The sequence below is a fragment of the Chlorocebus sabaeus genome, chromosome 20 (genome assembly GCF_047675955.1).
Source record: "Chlorocebus sabaeus isolate Y175 chromosome 20, mChlSab1.0.hap1, whole genome shotgun sequence".
NCBI lineage: Eukaryota > Metazoa > Chordata > Mammalia > Primates > Cercopithecidae > Chlorocebus > Chlorocebus sabaeus.
Genome location: NC_132923.1, coordinates 117,567,123 through 117,591,911, shown reverse-complemented (window position 1 = coordinate 117,591,911; position 24,789 = coordinate 117,567,123). Strand labels below are relative to the sequence as shown.

The 24,789-nt window shown below is 47.2% G+C and overlaps 1 protein-coding gene across 2 annotated transcripts in view; it reads right to left on the bottom strand.

Annotated features, from left to right (window-relative positions):
* CAPZB (capping actin protein of muscle Z-line subunit beta) overlaps positions 1–24,789 on the bottom strand; it is a 145,664-nt gene that overhangs the window by 62,568 nt on the left and 58,307 nt on the right. For both annotated transcript variants that reach the window (XM_007980259.3, XM_073007765.1), the window contains exon 2: positions 20,579–20,668. In XM_007980259.3, the coding sequence (XP_007978450.1) occupies positions 20,579–20,668 (90 nt within the window). The remainder of the gene's footprint in view (positions 1–20,578; positions 20,669–24,789) is intronic.

Sequence of the window (24,789 nt, the reverse complement as noted above, 5' to 3'; positions counted from 1 at the left end):
AAACTCTCAGGGAATTTCTATATTTGTATACAGAATCCAAATTCCCTCCTCTTTTCTCTTCCAGGAGAGATTCCGAGTCCACCCCTTGCCTGCCTCTCAGACCCCAACACCATCCTGCTTACTAAAGGGAGCCCAGTTTTCCCTGCTACCCATGGCACAGATCTTCATCAATTTCAGTGTGCCCTTCATGGATCTGGCACGTGGTCACTGGCAGTTACAGGGGTGGTGACGGAGAGAAGAAACCCCAGGCTCCAACTACAAAACCCTGCGGGACACACAGGCTCCTCTGGGCTTCCGGGCCCACATTCCTGGCCTATTTCAAACATCAGGGAAACAGACTGAGCGTGCCATGCCCTCCTCAAGTATTTTTAACCTGCTTCCAAAACCAGACATGTTCTAAGGGGGGCGACCCAGGAATTCCTCATCCAGGGCCAGTGCCTGCCAACCGCGAGATGTTGGCTTTCTAACAGCTCTGGGGAGGGAGTGTTGTCTGCCTTTTCTGGCAGATGGGGAAGTGGGATCTCTCTCCAATTCACTTTTACATCCCACATTTCTCATCAACCAGAGGGCAGGATCTAACTTAAAGAGATAGTCTTCAGACCCTCCTCAATGGAAGCTCTCCAAACACTGTTCTCTGGCTTCCAACAACAGGAGCCCATAAGGTTCCCCAAATGAAGCAGCTGGATAGATCGTGTAGGAAAAAAATCCTATGAGGACAAGGCCAAGGAAGGGGCCTATATGCACTTCACTTGAATTATGCCTCCCAGCTCTACGTGACAAGAACCATCTTTTTCACTGCGGGAGAGCTCAGCTTCCTACCACCTTGCCCTGATCCTGACCTGGTTCAGATTCCTTGCTTACGTACTTCTCTCACCTTGTAGCACTGCTGCACGTTAAACAGGAGGGAAAAGTTCTTTTGTTCATTTTCCTTAGAATGGAACCAAAATGATACTCCAGTAACTCCATCTAAAAGCTCAAGTGGCAGCTAACAGCACGGACACCAGGGGCATCCCTTGCCAGCTTCCAATGCCATGGTGAGAGACACTTATCATGGTTTTAAAAAAGACCAGAGGGCATTTTCACAAGCAATTCCTAAGAGACTTAAATTTCCTACACATAGGCAGAATAAAAACCAAAAAGGAAAAAAAAAAAAAAAAAAAAAAAACCTTCCCCCAAACAAAAGTGAGGGCTTTGGAGGAGACTTGCTGAGTGGGCAAACATTTTGGAAAGATGGAATTTTAAACACAAACACAAAAGGGCAGAGATTTGCAGCAGAAGAGCTATGCACACAGCCGGGAGGCCTTTAATTAGGGAAAGCTTTGCAAAGCCCACGGAGCATCGGCATCGGCAAATCTCCCCTTGGTCTCCGGAATGGAAAGAATGTGGAAACCAATGGGTGATCAAGGAGTTCGAATTTTGCCTGACACTCTTGCTGGGAATGAAGCATGCGGTCCTGTCTTTTGCCACCTTTTCAGTAGCCTCAGGTGAGCCTTTTAAAAAGGTGAAAGAGGAAGGAACACCTAGCCTGGGAGAAGCCAGGCTGGATCCTCTCCCTCCTAGAGTGCTTCCTGCAGATGGCACATAGGAAAGCTCTTCTGGTATTTGAAGGCATTCACAGAATTCAGGGGAGGACTAAACAACCCCCTTAGAGCTACGTGCTCTATTGTTTGCATTTTTACAAGTCCAGGCATTTTTACAGGTATTTCCAATGAGACTGAAATGGCCTGCATATAGGCAGACGACCTACAATAACATACAAAAGTGAGGTTAGCCCCCTGCTCCACCCAGAGGGGACATCTGCCTATTCGGCTTCCAGGTTGTAGCAGCAGTCGTTTTCCCTAAACAGCTGATACCCTTTCAATTCTTTGCTTTCTGTATCATGAAGTACACCGGAGTTTGGAGCACAAATGCTTTAAACAAGTAATTTAACTCTACTTTTGAGGATACCCTATGTCCCCAGCAGTTAAGAGAAGGGCTGCCAAATCTTAACTCATGAGGGCGACAGGATCAGGAACAAAGGCCCGAACTCTCCACCATTCTCCTCTGCCAAAATCTACGAGTTCAGGAAAATGGCAAGCCAGCAGTTTACTTTAGGTTCCCTCAAGAGCAGCGGCTGTTCCCACCAGGGCTGTAAAGGAGTCAGTAGGAACTGAGAGACCTGAATGGTCTGATTCAGAAAGTCCCAGCTCCCTGTGAGGTCAATAAAGAACTCTGTCTCAGCAGAGGCAACAAGGCCACTGACTCCCAGGAAAAGACTGATGTGGGCTTTTCTAGAGGCAGGCAGGCTCTTGGATCAACAGGCTTACAAGGGCACATTTCTCAGTTATGATCTTAAAATTGCAGGGAACCTGCTGATCTCTGTCCCTTACCCATCCAGAAAGTCTGAGTGGGAGCTAGCAGCTGATCCTCAGCAAAACCAGAGTGTGCGCCCATCACCTGCTTTTTGGTAAGGGACCCATGTGACCTGAATCAAAACTCAAAGCTCACCAGACACCAATTCACAGGCTCTATCTAATAGGGCAGAAACCCACCTGCTCCTGCTCAGTCCCTGCCCAGTTAGTTCCTTCCCACCACCCACCAGCTGTGTCTCAGGCTCTGCCCACTCTAAGCTTACCCTGGGACTCGTCTGCCAAGGGTGGGCCATGGTGTCCTCCGTGGTGCTCCACAGTGCCCATGTTCCTCATATCAGAAGCCTTGCATTCTGGCCAGGAGCGGTGGCTCACCTCTGCAACCCCAGCACTCTGGGAGGCCGAGGCGGGTGGATCACCTGAGGTCAGGAGTTTGAGACCAGCCTGGCCAACACAGTGAAACCCCATCTCTACTAAAAATACAAAAAATTAGCCGGGCGTGGTGGCAGGCATCTGTAATCCCAGCTACTTGGGAGACTGAGGCAGGAGAATCACTTGAACCCGGGAGGCAGAGGCTGCAGTGAGCCAAGACTGCGCCATCACACTCCAGCCTGGGTAACAAGAGCTAAACTCCATCTTCAAAATAAAAAAGAAGCCTTGCGTTCCATCCATCCTGAGTATCTGTCTCCCACCATGGCTATGAGCTCTTTAAAGACACAACTATTCTCTTGTCACTCTGACCCTGGTGCTTCAGCTTAGGCAGGGCCTTGTATTCATAGGGGCTCAAGTAGGCATGCACTCACTGAATGTCCACTTCAGGCTTGACAGTGGGGATACAAAGGTGAACAAAAGACAAGATCCCTGCCCTCCCAGAGCCATAAGCTCCTAGGATCGAGCAACTCCCAAGAGACAGGAGAAGCAAGGGGTATGCCTGGGGGCAGGGTGGGGGAGTGAGGGAAGTGAGGCCCCAGCAGAGGTGTGAAGATGAGCAGTTCGTGGGAGCAGAGTTGGTGTGGACATGTGTCCCAGTCAAGGAAACAGCATGTACAAAGATGCAACAAGACAGGGCACAGGCCCGGGAGTGTGCAAGATGAGGAAGCAGAAGGAAGGGACAGGGCCAGATCAAGAGCTCTTCCACCCAGATGTGTTCTCTGGGCTTGATCCCGACAATGTGGAGTCATAAAGGGACATTATCCGAAGTGCATTTTGGCAAGACTACTCCGTATGCAGAGCAGGCTGGGGCAGGCGGGGACGACAAGCAGGAAGGCCTGTCTACAGGCTATTATGATACTCCAGTAATGCAGGGAGGAGCAGTAGCAATAAACATTCATTGAACTGCTCTAAAATGAGGACTGGGACATACCTTCACACAACAGGCTGGATAAGGTGGATGGCACTTTATAAAACAGTGACCGCTCTTGGGCAGGAACTACATCTCCACTGGCCTCCAGCAGCCTGAGCTGCACCCAGTGCCCCTCCTGCCTGCCTCCCTCCTGGACTCCAGCTGCAGTTCCTCCCTGTCACATGCCCTGCTTAATGCCTGCACTGTCAAGACTCAAAAGGTGAAGTACAAGAGGTAACAGCAGTAGGCCAGGCATGGTGGCATCACCTGAGGTTGGGAGTTTGAGACTAGCCTGGCCAACATGGTGAAATCTCATCTCTACTAAATGTACACAAATTAGCTGGCTGTAGTGGTGCGCATCTGTAGTCCCAGCTACTCGGGAGGTGGAAGCAGGACAATCGCTTGAATTGGGGAGGCTGAAGTTGCAGTGAGCCGAGATCGCACAGCTATATTCCAGCCTGGGAGACAGAGTGAGACTCCATCTAAAAATATCTATCTTATCTATCTATCTATCTATCTATCTGTCATCTATCTATCGATCGATCGATCTATCTATCTATCGATCTATCTTATCTATCTATCTATCTATCTATCTATCTATCTATCTATCTATCTATCTATGGCTGGGCGCAGTGGCTCATGCCTGTAATCCCAGCACTTTGGGAGGCCGAGGCAGGCAGATCACTTGAAGTCAGGGGTTTTGAGACCAGCCTGCCAAAATGGTAAAACCCCATCTCCACTAAAAATATAAAAATTAGCCAGGCACAGTGGTACAGGTCAGTAGTTCCAGCTACTCCAGATGCTGAGGCTGGAGAATCACTTGATCTCGGGAGGCGGAGGCTGCAGTGAGCCGAGATCACGCCACTGCACTCCACCCTGGGTGACAGAGCGAAACTACGTCTTTTAAAAAAAAAAAAAAAAAAAGAGGTAATGGGAGAAATGCTTGCTTGTCATTGCAAGATCTGAGCTCACCTCACAGTCTCTCCCCCACCCGGAAGAAGGCACGACCTTTCAGAGCCTGATCAAGCAGCACCCACCCACCTATCTGGCCAAACAGAGACACGCAGGCTGCTTTTGACAAGGGGCACGCACTCTCCTTCTTAAAAGGACAGCTCAGTGATCACGGCAAAGCGACGGATTCCAGCCACTCCTGCCACCGCCTTCATGAGATAATGAACCGAAAACCCCGCTATCCCCAAATTCTGAGGGGAGTCCACATTAGACATTCTAGGCTGTGTGATCTGAGACCGAGAGATGAGAGGGGCCAGGGATGCCTCGTGGAGCTGAGCTGTGACTAAGGAGACCTCAGCCCCTGGCACTCAAGGGCTGGTGGTCCCGGCAGGTGGCAGTATATGGACAGTCTTTTTTTTTTTTTCTTTTCCCGAGATGGAGTCTTGCTCAGTTGCCCAGAGTGAGACTCCATCTCAAGAAAAAAAAAGAAAAAAAAATACATATATATATATATGTATATAAAATATGACTGGGCGTGGTGGCTCATGCCTGTAATCCCAGCACTTTGGGAGGCCGAGGCAGGCAGATCACTTGAGGTCAGGAGTTTTGAGACCAGCCTGGCCAAAATGGTAAAACCCCATCTCCACTAAAAATATAAAAATTAGCCAGGCACAGTGGTACAGGCCAGCAGTTCCAGCTACTACTGGAAGGTGAAGATTCCACCACCTTCCTTGGATGATTTGCACCGAGCATTTTCCCCACACGACTTCCTTTAATAATCACAACTGCCCTCTTTGAGAATGAGGCAAATCCAGAATTCTCTCCATTACAAAGATGAGGAAACTGAGGCCTGGAGTCTAGGTAGCTTACTCAGGGTCACCTAGATATTAAGGGTGCATGCACCCAGCCCCAGCTGACTCATGACTCCGTGACCTTAAAAACTCTGTCCAGGCCGGGCGCGGTGGCTCACACCTGTAATCCCAGCACTTTGGGAGGCCGAGGCAGGCGGATCACAAAGTCAGGAGATCAAGACCATCCTGGCTGACATGGTGAAACCCCGCCATCTCTGCTAAAAATACAAAAAAAATCAGCCGGGTATGATGGCAGGTGCCTGTAGTCCCAGCTACTCAGGAGGCTGACGCAGAAGAATGGCATGAACCCGGGAGGTGGAGCTTGCGGTGAACCGAGATCACGCCACTGCACTCCAGCCTGGGCAACTGAGCAAGACTCCGTCTAAGGAAAAAAAAAAAAAAAGACTCTGTCCATATACTGCCACCTGCCGGGATCACCAGCCCTTGAGTGCCAGGGGCTGAGGTCTCCTGAGTCACAGCTCAGCTTCACGAGGCATCCCTGTCCCCTCTCATCTCTTGGTCTCAGATCACACAGCCTAGAATGTCTAATGTGGACTCCCCTCAGAATTTGGGGATAGTGGGGTTTTTGGTTCATTATCTCATATTTATTTGGCATCAACATGTGGCCAAAGACTGTGTTAGGGTATGGGGGTAGAGGTAAGCATCATGGCATCCCGCAGGGTGCTCAGAAGCCAGAGGGCCCTCCAGTGCTAAGACTACAGTTAGAGCACACAGCAGTGCTTTCAGTGCATTAGATACAACCTGGAGATTTGGCTGTCCCTACAGGCAGCGTTTGGGACTAGGAAGGTCAATGAGACAAGAAAACAATGTGGGTGAAGAAGTATTAAGCCTCTTTAAAACACCTGATGTACATATTGCCTCTACTCCCAACTGATGTTCAACACATGGTTAGAAAGAGGCAAAAAAAAAAAAAAAAAATCCCCTTGTATGAAGGATAATCCTTTCAGCCTGGGGCAAATCTCCTAAAGAGTTTTGTTCTGAACTAGGAGTGTTGTTTTAGCTTCCAGTCAATAGTAATTAAGAGTCCCAATATATTTCAGAAAGAGGGAGAGGGAGATTAACGATCATTAAATCTCTTCTGCATTTGGCTCCGAATCTCTTTTTGGAGGGGCCGGCTGTCAGATGCTCCCTCCAAAGCGTCCATCTGACAGCACTCCCGCCGCCACCATCTGGAACATCAATTCCAGTGCTCGCCTGAAGGTTTCAATTACATAAAAGGCAATGGGCCCACTAGGACCTGAGAGTCTGGAGTCTCACAACGGCTGCTCACACCCCCTCTCCTGCACACAAAGCCTCTAGAATTTGGTCGGCAGTCCTTTGCAAAGGGACTCATTTTGGTGGGGGCATGGGACTGGCCAGCCCCTTGGCAAGGCCTCTCTCAGGCAGGGTCTGTGCGTGCTATGAGTGACAGGGTCTCTAATGAACCTTAATTGTGAGCTCGACAGGCCCAGGAAGGCAGCCACAGATGTGGCAAAGGGCAACCGCAAACCGTCTGATTAGTGAATAAGAAGTGTCCGGCCCAGTGAGGGCCAATGACCCAAAAAAGGAGGAGGGCGGGACTATTCCTCCCCCACGCATCCCTTCTAAAGCTCTGGAGCGCCTTTATGTAAGCAGTGCAAAGCCTCTGGGTGCACTGGAACCTCCCCGCCCGCCGACGCCCACAGCACTGCGGCTTGGCAGCTGGCATGTCGGGGTCTTGTGCTTGTTACCATGGATGCTTCCGTCTCCATCAGCAGTGCACCTTCAACCACAGGAGGCCAGAACAGGACTCCCTTTCAACGTGGGAAGGGGAAAGCTACCCACTATGGAGACTGAATAACTTCTTGCTGGTACTAAGAATTGTGAAGATAGCTGCATTCAGAGCCAGTTGTCCTTTGGTGACCTGCAGTGACAAGGAGAAAGCTACTCCTGGAGCAGCTTTGGGCACAAACAGCGTGATGAAGACAGGCTTTGCAGTCAGGGGTAGATCCCAGCTCTGTTCCTTACTAATTAGCTGTGAGGCTTGGACCAACTCATGAAACCTCACTTGGTTTCCTCATCTGTAAAATGGGCATAAAAGATCAACCTTGTGGTGTGCAGTTTAAATAAGCAAAGGGTCTGGAACAGTACCTGGCACACAATAGTTATCTCTTAAAACCCAGGAGAACAGCAGGGTATTTTACGCAAGTTTGACGTGATCTCAGAACTCCTTGCAGTCAGCTGCTACAAGCCAGGCAGTATGCTAGAAGCTTTACACCCACCATCTCTAATTCTTGAGGTTAGTGTTGTTATGCCCATCTCACAGATGAGGAAACTGAGGCTCAGCGGTCACACAGCTAAGACATGGTAAAGATGAGAGCTGAACTGGATTGTGCCTTTCGATTTCGAGGCCCTCCACCATCAACTTCAGTGCTCCTAACCAGGCATTTCAGGCATCCAATCTCAGACTAACAGCCTAGAAACACCTAACCAAGAATTTTGTAGAACCTGAATTCCCAAGTCCACCAAAACAGGCTTCTCTGGCCTGGCATATAAAGGAGTGGTAGGGGGCACTAAATGGCCAACCTGTTTCCAAGGAAGTCTGCAAAACAAATGAGGACTCCACTTCCAGCCTTGATCTGCTTCTTGGCTAGTGGCACCTCACAAGTATTTTCTGCATCAGGGTCATGAACAGGTGCGGCAGGTGAGCTGCTAAAACAGCCTCCCCACCAGAGAGCAGTCCCAGGAGAGGCCCAGAGAGGAAAGATGCTACAGAACAGAGGCCCATCACTGGGAGGTTGTATAGGACCCTCACACATAGACTGGGAAGCTCTCAAGCTGGGGAAAAGGATGCCTGGGGGGAGACTGGAGATGTGGCTTCAAGAAGGGGACAAGAGGTTCAGAGGGAAGAGGAGCAAGAGGTGAGCAGTGCTGATAAGGAAGAGGGTAAACGGCAAGGAAGCGGGAAACCGACAGAAAGGATCCTGAGGACCCGGGTTTCACAGGTGACCTGGCACCTCCAGAAGGCTGAGGAGTGAGGGGTCTGATGACCTGGGAGGCTGCAAGGCTGGCTTGTCCTTGGACACCGAGATCAACCTAAGACTCCTTCCTACTGCCTGAGACCACCCAGCCATGCTCTTCTCTAGCTTTCTCTCCCAGGGCTTCCGAAGACTTCCCCAAAGATAACCGGGGGCAGCTCCTCATTCAGCGAGCAGAAGCAGGAAGAAAAGCGCCTAGCGAGCAATCAGGAAGAGGAGGGGAAGAGACCCCACCAGGGCAGACTGTGCAGCTGGTGTCAGATGACCCTTATCTCTGCAGAATGGAAACCAGTCAGCCACAGCCTGGACGCTCACCTTCTGACCTTCACGACTCGCCTTTGGGTGGGGGGCCGTGGAGTTTCCAGCTTCCTGTTCGGGGATCCTCACCTTGACAAGTTCTCATGACTATCTACAAGGCCTCGATGGAGGGCCTCTTAATCTCCTTCCTCAGTTAAATAAGCCGAGTCCTTGCAAACGTGCACTGGGTTATAAAATGCCCCACTGGTACCAAGGCTGGGACTGGGTTCACCTGTGAAAACGCAGCCCAGAAGCCTGCCCAGGGCATCAGAGTACAGCCTCTAGGCTGACAGAACCCAGGAGTGAGCCAACCAGCCCTAGGAACCCAACGAAGGCGGTAAAGGCATCAGCTGGCATCAATTAAGTGCCTGTCTTCCACTCACGTCTGCAGTTTACACGCACCCCGAATCCTCACAACCGCCTCATGAATTCAGCTTTCGGAAACTATGAGAGATGAAGTCTCCTGCCCAAGGTCTCAAAGATGGAAGGTGACCAGGCCAGGATTCAAGTCCCAGTGAGCCTTCTCTTCTGGCCCTAGTGAGCCACCCAGGGACAAAGACTGTGGGGCTGGAGCATCTGCTGGAGGCCCCTGCCTGTTATGTTCTCTCCACCTATTTACCAGATGGGGCAGGTCATAGACCTGAGAGAAACTGAGGCCTCTTCTGCCAGCAAAAGGGGAGCCTGAAAGTGGTGACATCAACAGAAGAGTATCCATGGTGATGTTCTTTTAGTTCTAGGCAACAGACCCCTGGTTCTGAGAGACGGAGAGGCCATGGGGCCTGCACTTTGCAGAGTGGGGGCCCGAGACCCAGGGAGATCTGCAATTCCCAAAGCAACTTAGTGGCAGACTCAAAGCCACAGCCCAGGTCTCCTGACTTCCAGTAAGATTTGCCAAGGCACCTTCTTAATGGACACAGTGCTTTCTTTTCATCTACCTTTGTCCCTCCTACTGAAGCAGGAGGAAGTTTCCTGAAGCAATTCTCTATTTGCAAAAATAAATAAATAATTCCAAAAAAGCTATGCTTCCTTCTATCCCATTTTACCAAACAGTTATGAAAATAAAAGGTTTGGCTAACATCACACTTAGGAACATTGTCAAAAAAGGGTGTAGAATCCAGGTCATTTAGTGTGTAGGTTATGACCCTTCCCAGGAAACCAATGTTTCTCAAAGCGCATTCCTTGGAAGTGAGTTATGAAAAACAGGTTCAGTTCTTTTTTTATTAACTGCGGGACTTCTCAGAGTCTTTAATATGCCAACATGGGTGATGATGCTCCTAAGAGACAAGGGAGTCTGATTATCCAGACTCTGGATTTCTGGATTTCTCCCAGTCAATCGCTGCCCTTTATCCCTCAAGGGACTCAATGCCAAGGTGAGGGGATCCCCTTTACTAGAAAGTCACGAAATGTGCAGGTCACAGTCCAACAAGAAACGAATCCACCCACCAAGCAGAACGAACAGTCGTCCATGAAGGAGCCTTTTCCAGCCATCCCATCCCGGTTTATTTGGCACCTCTGACTACCAGTGAGGACCAAAAGTTTCACATATTAGGCATTTGCGTTTCTTCCTCTGTGAACCGCCTATGTAGCCAGCTCTTTGTTCTAACAAAGTATTCCCACTTTTCTTATTGATGGAGGCAATGCCATGTGGTGGCTAACAGCCCTGGAGTCAGGTTGTCTAGGTTCAAAGCTTAGCTCCACCACCATACTTGATGACCCTGGATAAACTGCTGGAGGCCCTGCTTCTTCATCTTTCCAATGGGGACGACAACTGTAATAGCCTCAGCAGGTGTTCTCAGATTTAAAGATAGAAGTGTTTTACCAAAAGGTACAAATGCTTTTCAGAGTGTGTTCCTTGCTTTTTAATTTTGTGTAAACTTCTAAGTTAAATTTGCATGCAGTCAAAGCTATCATTTCGGCACTGGCTTATGCACCTTCTAAAAGCCTCTTCCATCTCAAGATCAAATACTGATGTTTGCTCTCTGGGTCTTTCATGTTCGTTTAAAGGTTAATTCTTCAGTCCATGAGAAATATGGAATACGACTACATGCTGTTGCAATAGAGTTTTAGTGTGTTTTCCTTCAAAAGTATTAGCTGTTTCAACACATTTATTGAACAATTATTTTTCTCCCCAATAGGAATACCACTTGTGATTGTTCTAAGTTGTTCCATTACTAGGTCTGTTTCTGAGAATTCTGACCCATTTGCTTCTGCCACTCAGCCCGGAGCTCTGCAGCTGTCTTCAAGCACTGCCTGCTTGCCTCTTAAGTGACTGCCTTTAAATTAAATGTACCAAAATCAGCCTGTGCTTCAGCATAAACCAGTTAGAACAGATAAGATGCCAGGGGAGATGGGGGGACAAGAGCCCATTTGTAACAGCAAAAGGACATGCCACCTAGAAATAAGCTCCCTTACTGAACCATCCCATTGGTTCTTGCAGTGCACTGCTTTTTCCAAACTTTTTACATTTGTTTTAACTGAAAGTATAGTGATATGCTACTTGTGTCTGGGCAGGATGCTTTCAAAATAGCACTATCCCCCCAAACACACACAATGCAAAGTGTGGAGGGGCGCAGGGCTGCAATAGGAAGCTTTGCCCCACTATTCCAACTGAGCCTGGGTTCCCCACAGCCCGGCTGGTTGAAGGCAGTGGCGGCTCCTCTGCTGGTCAAGTTCTGGAGGAGCATCGCCTGCCCAGAGTTCCACACCAGCAGCGGCAGGAAGAGAAGTTTAAGTCCTTTTCCCTTAGGTACTTCCATGGTGACCCTTCTTCCCCGGCCCTCATTATAGATTTCCTTTACATTTTCACTTTTAAAAGATGACTTAGCTTTGGCAGGACATGTAAGAAATGGCACTCTATAATATTTTCATTTGTAAGACTGTAATTCAGTGGAAAATACTGACTGGAATCAAGAGGTGGGCTTGACACCTCTTCTTCCCAACCCCACCGTACGTATCACCTATCAGGTCAGACTCACTGCCCTCCTCCATTCCTCAGTTTCCTCCCACTCACTTCACAGAATGGCTATGAAGACAGATAAGGTCCTGGATGAAGTATATTAATAATGAGACCATCTATCAGTACTTGCTGACATCTGATGGAGATCCATTAAAAATTTATTTATTTTGGCCAGGCACAGTGGCTCATACCTATAATCCCAGAACTTTGGGAGGCCAAGGTGGAAGGACTGCTTGAGTTTAGAAGTTTGAGACCAACCTGGGCAACATGGTGAGACCCCCGTCTCTATTTTCTATATTTAATTTAAAAAGATGAAACAAATTTTTTTCCACGTAATTGAAAAGTATTTTATAGGGAATGAAAGAGGGAAGAGTCAAATTGTTAATCTGAGATCAAACAAAAAATAATTTCTACTTTGAAATTTGTAATCTCTGAAAAATAACCAAAGCTTACTGGGGTGACTATCTTAAAGACGATGGGAGAACATCAATTTTCAAAGTAGTTGGCTTTGGAGAAATTCAAGCCCCTTCCCCTAATGGAAAATCAACCGTGACTGTTCTAGGAAAGCTCAGGACTGGTAGATATATCGTTACAGTCTCCTGGAAACAGTCTTTGCTCCCCAAGGAACACACACACAGAATAAAGCCAATGGCCCTACTAATCTCTTTGGTTCATTTTCTTTCTCTCTCATTCATTCTACCGTAATTGTCTGGATTGCCTTTACAGGAGGCATTTCATCTCATTCTTAATTGGATAAAATGAGGAACCACTATGCTGCATGTAACAGAACTCATCAGAATCTGAAATCACTTCTGGCCAAATCTATGAGGGAGCCGGTCAGGTGAGAGCACCCCAGGAAACCCCACTTCCTCTTTCTAATCAAATCATGCCATTTCTTCTTGGTGGAGAAGGGCTGCCTGGCTGCCACCTGGACACAGATCAGAGGCTGCACTATTAGGTGGCAGGTCCTCAGGTCGATAACAGGCCAGGGTCATGAAAGGCCGCCACCCTCCGGAGAGGCCAGGTTGGGCAGGAAATGGACAGCTCGGCACCTACGGTCCAGAGCGTGCCTCCTGTTCTCCCTGCCTCAGTCCCCACAGCTGCCGCCCATTCACAGAGCAAAAGGCCCACGTGAAAAGACTCACCACAATTTTCCAAGGAATGGAGTTCATTAAAATCCTGCTGGAGGCTTTTGGCTGGAATGCTTTTTCTCCTTGTATAACGGGAACTACAGCAGTGTCGTCTATAGGACAGTTCCAAATACGCTCAGAAACATCAGTCACAACAGAGACTGCGAAGGGGCTGGTGCATATTACCAACGATTCCATCCATTCCCCGGCTCCTGCTCCAGAGACAACACTTGGCCCAGAGGAGAAAACTTCCAGGCAGACCCCAGGATGGAGGGGAGAGAGGAAGCCAAGTTTCCCCACCCTTAACATAAACCCATGGGGAACTTCAGTGGAAAAAGCATTTTTTTAATGTTAAAATGTCTTGCATGTGGGCATGTTTATGGATTGGAATACAATTTATTTTTTAATTTTTTTTCTTAAGAGATGGGGTCTAGTTATGTTGCCCAGGCTGGTCTTAATCTCTGGGGTTCAAGCGATCCTTCCACCTCAGCCTCCCAAGTAGTTGTAACTTCAGGTGACTGCCACATTCCCAGACAGAATACAATTTCTAAATAAGACAAAACATACAATGCTCTCCTTGAAGCAGGCACCTTTGGATTTTCCCCTAAAACTCCAAAGATGTGTATCTGCTCTTCTTTCTTCCTCTATTGACACGAGTACTTTGGGAAAAGAATCTGAGAAGCACCAAGGCACAAGTCACTGAGGAAACAGTTAAAAGGTGGCGAGCAATGGCTTACAGAAGTGGACAAACATTTACTGAGAGCTGGGTACGACCATTAAAGAGCCTCTAACGCCTTTATGTGTAAAACAAATAAGCACAGCTGCCAGTTATCCTGCTCAATAGATGTACAGCGTGCAAAGCTGACCACAGCCAAGTCCTCTTTCCAGAAATTAATTCCCCACGAAATGTCAGCTCCATAGAGTGAAGCCTTTCATCTGGTTCTCCACGAAAACCCTGGCACCTAAACAGTGTCTGGTGCATGGATGGTGCATATAATAAATGCTTGCAGAAAGAATAACTCAGTTCTACAGCTCTTGCTACTCATCCTCAGAGCTTATTCACTGGTCAATGACCAGTGGCCCGAGAGAATCCAACTAGGGTCATTCTTTTCGGGAATCAAGCTGAAGAATCCTTGCATTTTGACCTGTGGAAGAGAAGGCAAGGAATAAAGGCTGCATTTCTTCCCAGAGTAAAACACAGTGCCTGACTTCCAGGAGGTGCTCAATAAATGTCGACTGAATCCACTACCTTTTCATCTACTTCAGCTGAGACCCCTTTAGAAAGGCAAAAACTTTAAAAAAAAGAAAAAAGGAAAAAAAAAACAGGGTCTCATTCTCTCACCCAAACTGGAGTACAGCGGGGTGATCATAGCTCACTGCGGCTTTGACCTCCTGGGCTCAAGTGATCCTCCCACCTCAGCTTTCTGGGTAGCTGGGACCACAGGAGCATGCCACCATGCCCAAATTTTTTTTTAAATTTTCAGTAGAGATGGAGTCTCCCTATGTTGCCCAGGCCGGTCTCAAACTCCTGAGCTCAAGCAGTCCTCCCACCTTGGCCTCTCAAAGTGCTGGGATTATAAGTGTGAGCCACCAGGCCCAGCCTAAGTGAAGACATTTTAAATGTTGTCTTTGAAATAAAGGAGGAAACATGCTGGTCTGAGATTGTTGGAATGACAATGCTAAAGGGGAAGCCAGGGAAGAAGAAAATGTAAGCCTGCTTACTCTATTAACACAGATAAAGCAGATGGTATCTGGCCTTCAAGATCCCCAAAGGCCCGGGTAGTCATCTTGGGTCCCAGGCCCAGTGCACCTTCATCACCTGGGGGACAAAACTGAGTTGTGCTCCACACAGCTGTCCCTGGAAAAATAATTTCCAGATTTCATTGCTTTAACTATTAAAGACTGAAAACTGAGCAGCACTGCTTAGCAGACATCAGATATTCTGCTAATCAATCGTATTAATGAACTATTAACTAATAGTATCAGCCTTCACGTCACCAATCAATTACGAATGTGTGTGAGCTGGCTCCATGGGCTGCTTCATGGACAGCAGGTTCTTGGAAACGTAAGCAGCAGGTCTCCACTCACTCGTTCACTGAGGCCCGAACGTGGACACGTCCCCCATGTGCTCAGCCTTCTCATCTGTCAAATCACACTCCCTGCAGATTCATGCAGCCCTGATGGAGGTGGCGATGCAGGGGCACTGAGGCCCGAACGTGGACACGTCCCCCATGTGCTCAGCCTTCTCATCTGTCAAATCACACTCCCTGCAGATTCATGCAGCCCTGATGGAGGTGGCGATGCAGGGGTGTGACAGAGATAATTTCAAAGTATGGCTACTGCTGAGGCTGGCAGTGTGAAGACCTATGCCCAGCTGGCTCTTTCTATTTCTAGAGCGCTGTTCTAGCTACTTAAAAAGAAGAATATGCTGAAACGAATTAACCTACGAAGTTATCAACTCCCCAGTAAAAAATCAGGATGTCTCTTCCACCTTTACCTCACTGGCCTGGATACTTTCCCAGCCCTGATGTCTTCCCCTTGCTTGAGTAAAGTCTGGGGACACCCAAGAGCTGAGCCTTAGGGTGACTATAAGAAAGAAAGAAGTAAAGGAACTAAAAACATGAAGTGCCCAATGTTTGCAGGCAGAGACTTTCTTGCCTAGTTAAACAGATTCACGGCTATTTTTGGTTTGCTCTTAAAAAGGCAAAGGACGGAAGGCCTGCTGGGTGCCAATATGCAGAAACAAACACCTTCCTCAGCTCAGGGCTCAAAATACACCCCAGCTGAGACATTTCTGCTCTTGCTGCCAGTGTGCAGAGTAAGGCCATAGAAGGGCCAAGTTTACGAAGCCAAGGGAACATCTTCACATCATATGATTCTTGGCCCTCATGGACGTGTGGGTATTTTTGAAACAGCTTAACAACAGATTTCGGCTGGATTCACTCTAGCAGAATGGGATTAATATGTAAGAAAATGATGTTTTGGCCATCTGCAAAGGAAGGTCATTTCCCACCAATCAGAGCAGGCCTCATAATCCCAAGGCAGCAAAAACTCTGATGCTGGGAAGAAAAAAGAAAGCTGATCTGGCATGATAAATTGGGCTGCCTTGTCCTGGCTGCCAAGCATCCCTCATATTTCTCTTTAATGCCACTCTATAATCAGACCATGGTGGACTGGATCCATTCCCCCACAGTTCCCTGGCCCTGACATCTAAGCGAGGCCATTCCCTTCATGGGGAATGCTGGCAAATCCTGACATTCTCGTCCGTCTTAAAACTGGAGACTTTTCTTGAAAACAACAGTCTCCCCACCTTCATTATCTTGGGCAGGTGAGCAGGGAGGAATGACTGCTGTTTGCACGGAGCAGCAGTGCATTAGCTACTTTCAAAACATCTGACTGATCCCAGATTACACCAGACAAAGGCCTGGATCCTTTGCCTTTAGACAGGTGCAAAATAGTGTGAATTTTCTGAAAATACAGCTTTGGGAAGAAACTAAAACTGCATGTGAACTTCAGTGCCACAACAGTATACTCAGCACAGACCAATCCTTACAGAATAAAAGCATTTTGTAAATCCAGTTAAACAGGAAAGAAGAAAAACTGTCATTCCCAGAGAACACTGGCAGTAATGAAAATAAGACATTCAAAGAAGAAACTTCCAGGATCAGTCACAGGATCCAGTACAAAGCCAGTGCACTGCCCCTTATATGAGCATCATATGTAGCAAGGAGCTCAAAGCCAGGCCATCAATCCGAAAATGGCTTTTGAAGCATGTCAATATAGTTTTTTGTCAGTAGTGATGGGGTTTCACCGTGTTGGCCAAGCTGGTCTCGAACTCCTGGTCTCAAGTTATCTACCTGCCTTGGCCTCCCAAAGTGCTGGGATTACAGGCATGAGCTGCCGCGCCTGGCCAATGCATGTCAATATAGTTTTAATGAGGCATGCATTACCAGATCCTAATTTGTTGAAAAGTCATGCTCCATTTCCATTTTGACATTCCTCATACTTCAATTAAAAAATTAACGAGAACACCATTTCCCCAACCCACTCTGGATGATGGAATCCACTCTGGCCTCTTGTTCAGCCTCTGAGGTAGACAGGGCCACCAGGTAGCCTCCACACAGCCAGAGAGGGGAGCTGGCGCCTCTCAGGCCGCCCCCTGAGGCAGTGGAGGAAAGAGAACCACTAATCATAAATGACCTGGCTCTGAGAAGGGATTTTTTGCCCCATGATTAGTTCTTGCTTTTAAATTACATGAAGTTAACATTATTCTCCATAATATACCTATGTGTTAACATTTTAGATTACTAATGAATTTAATTAACAGTTTCTCTCCCAACAGGCAAAACTGACACACCACATAGACATGCCACATTTAATCTGTTGCTTTCAGTGTGACTAACCCAAAGGAACCTGGCAAGCAGGAGAAACCAGACCTCCCGGCGCTCCCAAGCCACATCCCTATCCTGGCTTCTTCCCTACAGAGTCTAAATCATCTAAAGGAGGTGAAGTGGCCATATGTACCTCACAGGGGTGTTGTATGACTTTGAAGAAATAATAAACAACACAAACAGAAGTCCCCAGCTTAGTCCTGGGAACCCAGCAGGTATTCAACACATGTCAGCTGTCCACCTCAACCTCAGCCCACCTCCACCAGCTCTAGCATACATTCTACAGAAGACGAAGTTAAAAACAGAAAAGCAGGATTGCCTGAGGTCAGCAGTTCAAGACCAGCCTAGGGAACACCGGGAGAGAACCAGTCTTTATGCAAAATAAAACATTTTTAAAAATTGGCCAGATGTGGTGGTGGGTGCCTGCAGTCCTAGCTGCTCGCGAGGCTGAGGCAGGAAGATCATTTGAGCCCAGGAGTTTGAGGCTGCATTGAGCTTTGATTGCACCACTACATTCTAGCCTGGGCAACAGAGCAAGACCCTGTCCCTCCAAAAAAAAAAAAGGAAAAGTAGTATGCTCTGACAGTAATCTATAGAATGTCACACACTACATCATAGATCAGTGGTAGATATGGTCTGGCACTTCAACCATGTCCAAGCACCATCCTGCAACTAAGCTTCAGAGGTGATCTCTCTCATTATCTGGCTATGGCGAAAGACAGCTCTTGATACTCTTCTTCATTCGCCATCAATGCTGCAATTTCCCTGTCGAGCCTAGGGAAAACCGGCACAGGCAGCAAGGGAACCAGTTGACCAGGTTTTCATAAAAGCAGCTACACGCACATCCCTGAAAGAGAGAGTGATGAGGGAATCCCGGAGAAAAGACACAGCTGTAGTGAAACACTTCAGTTGCCATAAGAACAAAATAGCCTATTAAACACCAGGAAGGGTCTACTGAGAAAAATTTGTTCATCATTTCCTACTTCTATGTTTGGCTTATTTCTAAAATACAGTAATAACTAAATTGGCAAACTAAATTTAAACTCAGCCAAGCATGCTTTCATGCTGAGTTTAGAGGAAAAACAAGCCCCTGCAGCTGACCAAATTAAAGGCGGATCACACCTTCAACTTTTGCCCCCCTCTTCCACATAGGATCAATCATAGATTTCTGACCAAGAAAAATGCAAAGCCATTAAAGCACTTCCCAGACCGCACTCTGTAGTCCTACCTCACAGGACTGTTGAGAGTTTAAATACGGCTGCGCATGAGGCGCTACATACAAGCTTAGCAGTCAGTGGGCTGATGGTGACCATTCTCACCACATCAAGTCCAAGGTCTCCTCACTTTCAAGGATACCTCCTACCTATCCAACTTCATACTTCAGTATTTCTCAACAAAGGACATCTCCTCTAACCCCTCCAGCCCACACCGCCCACCCGCCCCCAGCTCACATTTCACACGCTCAGGTCCAGGTTCTACACAAAACTGGACCCAGCCAATCTAATGGGCAGGCCAATGTTTAAAAATCAGGATATTCTGTCGTGCGCAGTAGCTCACGCCTGTAATCCCAGCACTTTGGGAGGCCGAGACAGGCAGATCACTTGAGGTCAAGAGTTTGAGACAAGCCTGACCATAATGGTGAAATCACGTCTCTAATAAAAATACAAAATCAGCTGGGCACGGTGGTGGGCGCCTGTAATCCCAGCTACTGGGGAGGCTGAGGCAGGAGATTGCACTGAACCAAGATCGCCCCACTGCACTACAGCCCAGGTGAGAGAATGAGACTCTGTCTCAAAGCAAACAAACAAAAAAACCAGGGAATTTTACATAAAAACCCAAATAAACGGCTCCTCTAGAAAAATGTGAAAATGAGCAACAGAGGCTCTATTTCCAACAGGGCAACAAGCACTGGGAGTAACGCAGGCAGCTACCCTTTCCACAGGGTCCTGTGCCTCCAGATCCCGCCAAGCCCACTTCAATGATTTTCCTCACTCGCTGGTTCCTGGCCGGGACCCCTTATCCTGAGCACACAGCAGGTTCATTTGCATCACAACTATGTTACTACCCATCTGAAATATCGACTGTCTGGCGGGGCCCTCTCTTTTTGATACCTGCCTTCTCTCCACTTACATCAGAAGCACATGCAGTTGTCTCTCTGAACAGCCAGTGACCTCAAGAAACCTCTTTCTTCCCATTTCCTGAATTACTATGAATGAGATACAACAGATTCCCAACTCCTTCCACAGGCTCCGCTCTGTGTCACACACTTGCCTCTCAGCTGGGAGTTTGCATCCCTATAAATATACAAATAGTGGCACTGCAGACCTTTCGGGCTGCTGTACAAAGTTTTCTCTGTGAATGACATGCGTGCCTCTCCTAGCAGTCATATATTTTTCCGAGTAAAACTGTTCTGAATGCATACAATGGAATTAAATAAATCACTACAGCATAGGAACAAGTTCCCAACCCACTCTAAAAAGATACCTCACTAATGAGCCATGCTTGGCAATGGATAATCACATCCAAGACCACATGGGACACAACAGAAAAAACAGAGGACCAGACTCAGGGACTCGCGTTCCAAACCCAGCACCGGAACTCACTGCCAAGTGATCAGGATGATTCGGTTGGCCTCTTAAGACCTGATTTTATTCCTTTCCAATACTTCCTGTGGCTTTATAGATGTTTTTGAATATTTTGGGCACTCTCCAATAATATGGTGCTAGTGAATTTGAGGCAACATCTTGAGATCAATCATTCTGGGCATAAAAATCTATGAAAATGAATAGAATATTTAAAAACTAGATGTGACAGGCCCTTTAACAAGCCAACTTTTGTTTGTTATACCTTTTCAAACTAGAAATGAAGCCACGGAAGCATCTTACAGGTAGACGCTTGTACTGTGTTGGCTGGAGAAACTCATACAATAGCAGAGACTGATAGTGTCTGGCCTGCGTGCACTGCCAAATGCCTGCGGGATGGGTATAGCCTCTTCCCCGCCACGTCTAAATGCACGCTTCTAGACACTGAAGACAAGGCAGGTGGGGAGGGAGCAGACTGTCATTAACTTCAGAACTCCTAACTTGGGCTTCATCAACACAGATGGTTCTGAATGACAGACCACCATATGAAACCCATCTTCTCTCTGCCTGGAGGAATCTCATAGTCCAGTGGCATGGTCTGCCAGGGAGAGAAAAGGTTTCCTGTGTTGTGAATTCTGCATGGAAAAAGCTACACAAAAGCAACCCACTCTTAGCCACAGTCTCAAATGGAACCATATGAAGGAGGCACGTACCAGGTCGATCAGGTCGCTGAGGTTTTTCTCGATTTGCTGGGGAGGCAGGCGCCTCATTAGGTCCAAGGCACAGTCCAGCTGCTGATCACTCTGTGGAGGGAGAAATACAAGTGCATCAGTCATTTTTGCCAGAAGGAATATCAAAACCTCCTTTTAAAAAGCATGCTTGTCCAAGGCATTCTAAAACCCAAAGAGCCGTGTAGTGGGCCCTCTGCCAGGTCTCTGTGTGCCGCTAGCCTGGAGGCGGGGACTGTGCAGGCTGTCTGCTCCCCTTTGACAGCAGTCTCTGTCTCAAGTGGGGGCATCCAAAAGACCCTGAAAGAAGTGGAAGCAGGCTGGAGACGTCAGAAAGCTCCCTCGCCGGCTCCCCTGCTCTGCTCAACGGGCCCTGGCGGCTGCAGATGTCGTGCCTCCCATTTGGTTCCATGGTGAGCACACTCAAGTAGCGGATTACTTTTGCCCTTTGTTGTAACCTGGGTATAAACATCAGGTGACATCCCCAAGCCAGGTTCCTTGATGAGCTCCAAGCGAGGGGGAAAAGCCAGGCAAAGAACAAGTGGCAAGATGCACACGGGTTAAAAGTGCTTCATTCATTCAATGGAAACTCAGAACACTAAGACCTAAACTACACTAGTCAAGAGCTCGCTCCACCCAGCAAAGTGGACTGCCAATGCAGTAAACTATGTCACTGCAGCAGCAGAGGACTGGAAAGACAACTATGACCCTTGTTTATCAAGCACTCTTTTAAAAAATGTTTTTAATTCTTTTAAAGACAGGGTCTTGCTGTGTCACCCAGGCTGGAGTGCAGTGGCACGATCTTGGCTCCCTACAACCTCCACTTCCCAGGTTCAAGTGATCTTCCCACCTCAGCCTCCCAAGTAGCTGGGATCACAGGTACATGCCACCACACCTGGCTAATTTTTATATTTTTGGGGGGACAAACATGGGGTTTTGCCATGTTGCCCAGGCCGGTCTTGAACTCCTGGGCTCAAGCAATCGAACTGCCTTGGCCTCCCAAAGTGCCGGGATTACAAGCATGAACCACCGTGCCCAGCCCAAGCACCTTTTTAAAGCTATGCGTCCCGTGCTTCACAATACTCTCCTCACAGTATATATGCTGCAAGTATTTACTAAGAGCCATCATATGCCAGTCACCATAAATATATGAAAAAGAGATAAATAAAGGCAGGGGGAAAGGAAGAGAACTGAGCAGAGGCGAGGCTGGTAAAGTGCAAAGTAAATTCAATGCGCATGGGTTCTAACACGGAAGCCTAGACCTCAGGAGATGAGACAAGAAATAAAGTGAGAAAGGAGGGCCAGGTCCAATGGTGAAGACCTGTGTATGCAACTCTAAGAGGTACAGATGACTCCAAGTAAGGCAGATGGAGTCCCCAACACTACCCAAGCAGAGAGGCACTATCTAATTTGTATCTGGAATCTGCTCTGCTCAGACCAATTTCAGGATTTTTGAAAGGCCTAAATCAACAAGCTACAGCCTCATAGAATACACACAGTAATCCTCAAAATGCCACATTTGGCCTTAATGAAATACAACTTTTGAATATTACCATTTATAATCCAGGTCTCTTAACCACAAGTAGGCCGTGGGACAAGGACCCACTTCATAGTCACCAAAGACATAACACATTATTAAGGAGAGTCAATTTCATTTTTTTAAAACAAGATATTGACATGGCATACACAGTCGGCTGTTTTAAAAAAGAATGAAAGAAAAGAAAAAGCCTGTCCCTTGCTCAAAATGGCTATCAGTGACAGTTCATCCTGGAACACACAATGAACTGGCTCTCCTGCAAAGAGTAAAGAAAAACACCACCCCAGAAACTCTACCACTTGTTTTGCTTAATGCCAGCAATATGAATTCCCCACTTGTGCCACGCACTTCTATGCCAACATGTCAGCCAAGGCCACAGTGACGGGTTTGGCCCACTGGCATGAGAGGAAATTTTAACACCATATCTAGGGCAGAACACACAGATAAGCTGATTTGACTCTAGTGGGACATATTCAATTCCCAGTACTACCATTCATTAACTTATGGCCTTGGGCAGGTTTCTTAATCTCTAGAAGGCTCTGTTTATTTATCCATAAAATGGGAACATAGTATCTTCCTTAGAGACTTACAATAATTTAGTAATGCATGTGAGATGTTTAATGCACAGTAGTATGTGTTTAATGATTAGGGATATTGCGTGCATACAAATATATATACAGCTTTTAAATATTTTAAAATTTTAAATGATTCCCCTGCCCAACCTCCCTGCCCCTCAACCCAGCCCTGGATCTCTCTCTCTTGCTCCCCTTAAACTAGAGCTAATGTTCAAACTCAATAAATAGCTAGGTATTCTCTTGGCTGAGCAAGAATAGAAAACCCTAAATGATTCAAGTCAAACTCGTTAAAAGGTATAAACTAGTATTTCTCAACTAGGGATGATTTTGCACACGTGCACACACATGCACACACACCTCCAACCAACCCTGCCAGGAGACATTTGGCAATGTATGGAGACATTTTTGTCACAACTGGGAGAGAAGAAACTACTGACATCTAATGGGTAGGGGCCAGGGATGCTTCTAAATGTCCCCAAACGTGATACACAGCCTCTCCACAACAAAGAATCACCTGGCCCAAATGTTAATAGAGTTAAGGCTGAGAAGCCCTCCTGGGCTAAAAATAATTGCTTCGGGGGCTGCAGATTCCCAGAATCTGATAGACGATAAGGTCCCTCTCAAGAAGAGCGCACATGCAGGGAAACATTTTATATTCAATTCTAATTTAAAGACCACACAAAACCCCTAAAAATTTCTGGTCTTCAGAGAGTATCTCAACTAGATATTAGCAATCCTCCTTACAAAAGAAAAGCAAATTAAGATATAAGGAAGCCTGTCTCATTTGAAAGTGTGATCCAGGCAGAATATAGAAGGGATTAACCAGAAACTGAGCAGTGTTATCCAGGAAAAGACCTAAGTTGACCAGAGAAGCTCAAGGTGAAAGACGCTGTTTTAATCCTTCTTCAGAGCCTGTTCACAACCCCAGTTCCCATATGCTGATCACATCCCCACCCCGCAAGGGGGCTAGACAGTCCTCTGTCGGCCTGTATCTAGTTGACAGCACTAGAATACCACTACAAAACGATCTGACTCGTATTTTGCATTAATCCCAATTAATCTTAATTGGAAATGTTTCACTACAAATTTCTAGGGCTAAGGATGTTTAACTGTCATTCAATGAGGAAATGACTAAATGCTTCCCATAAGTGAAGCAACATGGGAAAGCTTAATGACAGCTTGTAAGACGTTAAAATTAGAGTTAACTGGAGCCATTTGCTTGGGAGTCATCCCAAACCCTAAGGGGTCCAAACAGGAAACGGCACCGGAGAATGAAGCAGATGTGGATGACCTTCAGCTACAAGCAACGACATAAGTGACCCCGGAAATGGAACGATGGGGATGGAGGGAGGGGGCTAGTCACAGGGGCCTCCCTAGGATGCTGCCACTTTTATATAAAGCTCAAAAACAAGCAATAGTGAACTTTTTTTTTTTTTTTTTTTTTTTTTTTAAAGATAGGCTCTCACTCTGTCACCCAGGCTGGAGTGTAGTGGCACAAGCTCAGCTGACTGCAACCTCTATCTCCTGGGCTCAAGTTATCCTCCCACCTCAGCCTCCCAAGTAGCTGGGATTACAGGCACACACCCCCATGCCTGGTTAATTTTTGTTTTTCTTGAGACAGGGTCTCACTTTGTTACCCAGGCTGGCATGTAGTGGCACAATGTCGGCTCACTGTAGCCTCGACTTCCCAGGCTCAAGCCATCCTCCCACCTCAGCCCTCCAAGTAGCTGGAAGGCCACCATGCCCAGTTAATTTTTTTGTAGTTTGGTAGAGATGGGGTTTTGTCATGCTGCCCAGGATGGTCTCAAATTCTTAACCTCAAGCGATCTGCCCACCTCGGCCTCCCAAAGTGCTGGATTACAGGCATAAGCCACCATGCCCAGCCAATTTTTCTATTTTTTGTAGAGACAGGGTTTTGCCATGTTGCCCAGGCTGGTCTGAAAGTCCTGAGCTCCAGCGATCCACCTGCCTCGGTCTCCCAAAGTGCTGGGATTACAGGTGTGAGCCACTGCACCTGGCCATGAACACTCTTATTATTTAGACATGTGTTTTAGACTAATATAACAAGGCTTTTTTTTTTCTTT